The sequence below is a fragment of the Cricetulus griseus genome, chromosome 7, assembly GCF_003668045.3.
Source record: "Cricetulus griseus strain 17A/GY chromosome 7, alternate assembly CriGri-PICRH-1.0, whole genome shotgun sequence".
NCBI lineage: Eukaryota > Metazoa > Chordata > Mammalia > Rodentia > Cricetidae > Cricetulus > Cricetulus griseus.
The window spans coordinates 133,598,833-133,603,841 of NC_048600.1; the positions used below are offsets into that span (position 1 = coordinate 133,598,833).

Here is a 5,009-nt window from a genome sequence, read left to right on the forward strand (position 1 = left end):
TGAAGAATAAACTTGGAGTGATCACTATTCACTGGATTGCCCTCCTGATTCTATCCTGTGTCTGTCTTTTCCTTAGTATCTTTATCTGCCCTTTCTCAATCCACACACCCCCTCTCAGTTACGAACTAGCCAAGTCGGCTGGATCCGAGTGAAGTCAGGCTACTACAAAGACAGGCTACTACTAAGTCTGTAAAGCTACTCACCCAGGAGAGAGGTGAACAACCCATTAGGACCCAGTGAGGAGACCGAAAAAGGCTTCTATGAAAAACGACAACTTTATTAAACAGAAACATGTGCAGGGCAGAAACTAAACAAACAGCATAAACAGTCAACTCTGAAACCAGGACTCGTGTGACCCCTCAGAAGCCTAATGCAGGACATGCATGGGTCAACCACACCTGACTTGGTGGTCTAGTGTCCCCCCTACACCTCAGGCAGAGCTGGCGAGGGATCAGTGACCTGCCCCCCATAATACTTGATACACAAGTCTTCCCCCTGCACTGGAAGCTGGGGCTTACCTTCTAAACACTCAACAGTCAACTGAAGACAACTACACCAGGTTTCCCTGAGGCCCCACCCCCAGGCTGCTCCAGACACGCCCTCAAGATGATGGACATCCTGCTGGACCTATGGCTGAAGACAGGCAACCTCTGGCACGTCACAGTCCCTGGAGCCCTGAGACAGGAAGGACAATGGGGACTGCCTGCGCCTCCTCAGTTGTGAGAATCAGGGGAGGGGGAGCGGAAACAGGGTAGCTCCCTCAGAGACACGACTTCTATGACAAGCAGCCTCTCCCCTGGCTCCCTGCTCCAGACCTCTGGGGTGCTATTGTGCCAGGGCAGGTAGGAGTGCACCTTGAAGCCTCCCTTCCGCAGGCTGCAATCAGCGGGCACCAGCTCCACACCCAGCTCCGAGGACTCCAAGATGCTCAGCCTCCAGCGGTGCAGGTCCTGCTGCTGAGGTGCATTCTGTAGCTGGGCCACCCTCACCTCACCAGGGTCCAGCAGCACCTGCCAGCGCTGGACCCGGGTCCTCACAGCCCAGCAAGGAGTCATTGACAGCAGGTAGCAGATGGCATCGAAGCCACCCAACAAGAAGACGAACTTCAGGTCTACCAGCCAGGCTTCTGCTTCCAACGGGTCCATGGGCCAGATGGGGCTCAACTCCAACAACACAGGTTGCCCAGGAGATGGGCTCACATTGAAAATATCCCACCAGGACAGAGGGGGGATTAGCCAATGGGAGCAGGGAGAAAGACCATCAAATCTCCAGGGAAGGGCCTGGGTCCACTCAGCATCCTCGGGGCCCAGGTCCAGGGGGACAGCTTCCTGAGGCCCCAGCTCAGTGGGCACAGGCTGGGGTCCCAGCCCTATCCCCTCTGTGCCTACAGGGCCTGGTGTCAGGATGCCAGGACCAGTAGAAACAGAGGTGCCATGGGGCAGATGCCCTTGGCCCTCTCCCCAGCTGAGCCCCGGCCACTCCTCCGGCTCGGATCCTGCCTCCGAGAGGTCCATGGGCTCAGCACCCCACTCTTCCTCTTCCCAGTCTCCCATCTCCAGCATGTTCTTAACTACCAGGAAAGCTGCCTTGAAGCAAGCAAAGCAGATCTTCATCTGGTCCCCATGCACAAGCTGGTATAGCCAGGCCGCATAGAGGCAGGACATGCCCTTGGCCCCGTGGCGAACGCTGACTGGGGGACACATGGCCAAAAAGCCTGCCTGCAGCTGACTGGACAGAGAGGAAGCCTTGCTTGGTGGTCTCAGGAGGTCAGGTCTACAGGGTCTGGGGACCGTGTGATGCTAGGGACAGGCGGGAAAGGCCGAGAATGGGAGAAACGGGAGAAAATGGGAGGCAGTAGGAGGTCTAGGGCGCTTTGGGCTCCAGGACACAGGGTAGCGGTGTGAGAACTGGGTGCCAATTCAATGGATACCTCCTTGGAGAAGTGGACAGCCTTGAGATTCCAGAAACTTCTCCAGCTTCACACTTGCTCCAATGTCTGGGGAGCTAGAAAGGCAGAGAAAATGAGGCTTGGCGCCCCCTGCTGGGCAGGCTGTTCAGACCACTGAGGGGAGGAGAGCTGGGGCTCAGCCCCTCCCCGGGGGGCCCTCAGTGCTCACCTAGAGCCGACTGGGGGTCCCTTCACCACAGCCTCCTGGGGCTCTCGGCCCCAACCTCACACTCGGCCCCGCCTACCAACTGAAGGAGGCCGGGAAGCCTAAAGCAGGATCTCCCTGTGCCCAGCGCGCTCCCAGGCAGCCGCAGCCCCAGCCCCAGCCCCCGGTGCAGGCCATCCCACCCAGCCACCCAGCCACCCAGCCACCCAGCCACCCAGCCAGCCCCAGCCCGGCCCAGCCTCACCTTCCTCACTGGGCGCCCAGCAGGCCTGGTAATGGACTCCACACACAAGCTCGCCTCGCCACAGCACCGCGGCCTTATAAAGGGCCAACACCCATGATGCTCCAGCTCCTCATTTGCATATCTCCCATCAGCCCTGAAACGCAGGAAGCTGAGGCGCTGAGTCACCCTGGCCCCAGGCGCCCAGCACATGCGTCCTGACGCCCCTCGGGGACGCATGCGCTGCTCCCTTCGCACACACGTGCTCCTCCGCCGCCTGGGTGCTGCCTTGAGGTGCCCGGGTCCCTTCAGGGACACGAAGGCCTGGGCCTGGGCTGCGGCCTGTCTTGTCAGGAAGAGAGGGCCCCTGTCCCTGTCTCTCTTCTGAAAGTTCCTTCACACTCGTGAGCCCGCCCGCCCGGCCCTCAGCCGCCTTCTCAACCCAGCTCCCCTCTCCGGGTCTTTTCCTTCTTAAAGGACTCCACAGGGTTCTTTGTGGAGCTTATTTCTAGAGGGCTTTGGGACGCGGAGAAAAACCCAGCAGAAGATACAAGGTTTCCAGTGGCCTCTGCCGCCCGAGCGCGGCCTTCACTGCACAGAGACCTGTTTGTTAAGCCGCGAGCTGCACCGCCCGTGTTATCTCCTCCAGTGGGAGCTCGCAGTCCGCTCCGACACCCCACGGGCTTGCACACGGTGTGACGCTGTCCCCGGCCACCACAGGGCCACGGGGAGCGGCTTCTCTCTCCACAGACGCCCTTGGCGCCCTGCCCTCCCCAGGCCCTCGGATCACCGACAGGACCTCTGCAGCTACTTGGCCCTACCCAGATGTCATGCAAGAAACATGCGAGAAAGGATCCCGGTTCCTTCCTTAGGAGCACGTGGCTGGGTTTCCTAGTCCCCTGGATAGCAGGAAACAAGTTTCACTTCAGGGTTGTGTAATACTCCATTAACTGGCTACACCGCTGTACGCAGTCACTTGTTGAAACACACACACACATGTATGCATGTATGCATGTATGTATGTATGCATGTATGTATCCTGTAACCAGCTTTGTGCTGGTTTTCTGAACTGCAGCTTTTGTCTCATCTGAACACACACAGGGGAACACAAAGGCTGCATTGTGTGGCAACCCGATTGTGTTGTATGAAAACTGGCGTATTTCTCAGTCAATGAATGGACTCTTCCTTCAAGGCCAAATGGAGGCTGAAGCTCCGTGACTTTGCAAGTCCTGGAAAATTGTTACTCGTGACAAAACAAAGTGTAGTGGACGGCCAAAAAACACAAAAAACTAATTTATCACAGTTCTGGAAACTTGACGTGAGAATACAAGCTTGAGCAGGGTTACCTCATGGCCCACATCCTTTCCCTCCGGCTTCCTTTGTCTGAAAGGGGACAGGGTTTCTGAGGAATCTTTAAGAGGCAGCTGGGTACAGAATGGCCCAGTGGTAGAGCTCTTTCCTAACACATTCGGTTCCCAGCCCCTCAAAAAAAGCAAAATCATAGCAGAGCAGTGGTGACACTCGGGAGACAGAGGCAGGCAGATCTCTGTGAGTTCAAGGCCGGCCTGGTCTACAGATCCAGTTCCAGGAGAGCCAGGGCTACACAGAGAAACCCTGTCTCAAAAAACAAAACACAACAACAAATCGCAAAATCACAGAAGTATACCAATCCCATTTATAAGAGCTCAGCCCTCCCAGCCTTATCACCTCTGCAAGGCCCCACTCCCGACCACACTAGCTTAAGGGTTAGGATTTCACTAGATTGAAAATGGGTGGGTTTCAAGCTTCAGATCTCAGCGGACATTTGCAGATTTCTGTAAGTTTGTTAAGTTTGAGTGTCTTCTTTAGTGAGGTGTTTGGGTTTTTAGGGGAGTTGCCAATTTTTTAAAATTGATCTGTCTCACTGTTAAGCTTCAAAGTTCTTTATATAAGGCTGGGTGGAGGTGGCACGCCTTTAACCCCAGCACTCGGGAAGCAGAGGCAGGTAGATCTCTGTGAGTTCGAGGCCAGCCTGGTCTACAGAGTGAGTTCCAGGACAGTCAAGGCTACACAGAGAAACCCTGTCTCCAACAAACAAAACAAAACAAAAAGTTCTTTGTATATTTTCAACAATGCTTTGCATCATGTATGTGTGTAGACTTTTGTTTCTGGGTTACATGTCAAGACTCTGCCCCGCCAAACAAAATGTTCATGAAAACACAACTGTCTTAGTTGTTCTGTTGCTTAAAGAGACAGCATTACCTAGACAACCTGGGATCTTGCTTACAGTTTCAAAGGCTTGGTCTGTATCATGGCCCTCATGATGCTGGAGCAGTAGTTGAGGGCTGCATTCTGATCTGCAAGCAGAGGGGGGTAGGGAGGGGAGGGCAGAGGAGGGGAGAGGAGAGGAGAGGAGAGGAGAGGAGAGGAGAGGAGAGGAGAGGAGAGGAGAGGAGAGGAGAGGAGAGGAGAGTGGCCCTGGTATGGCTTTTAACACTCAAGTCCCGCCTGAGTGACACACTTTCTCCAATAAGGTCACATATCTTAATCCTTCTCAAATAATGCCACTCCTGATGACTAAGCATTCAAATATATGTGCCTATGGTGGCCATTCTTATCAAGCCACAGCTCACCTAATGGAGGGATGGTTTGTTCAGTCATGCAAGCCCTGGGAACTGGGTTCTGACACCAAGAAC

At 55.1% G+C, this 5,009-nt stretch overlaps 1 protein-coding gene across 1 annotated transcript; it reads right to left on the bottom strand.

Moving 5' to 3' along the window:
- Positions 1 to 713: 713 nt before the first annotated feature.
- On the bottom strand, positions 714 to 1,703 carry LOC100772413 (testis-expressed protein 19.2). The gene has a single exon (XM_027425296.2). The coding sequence runs from the start codon at positions 1,701 to 1,703 to the stop codon at positions 714 to 716; it is 990 nt and encodes a 329-aa protein (XP_027281097.1).
- Between the last annotated feature and the right edge of the window lie 3,306 nt (positions 1,704 to 5,009).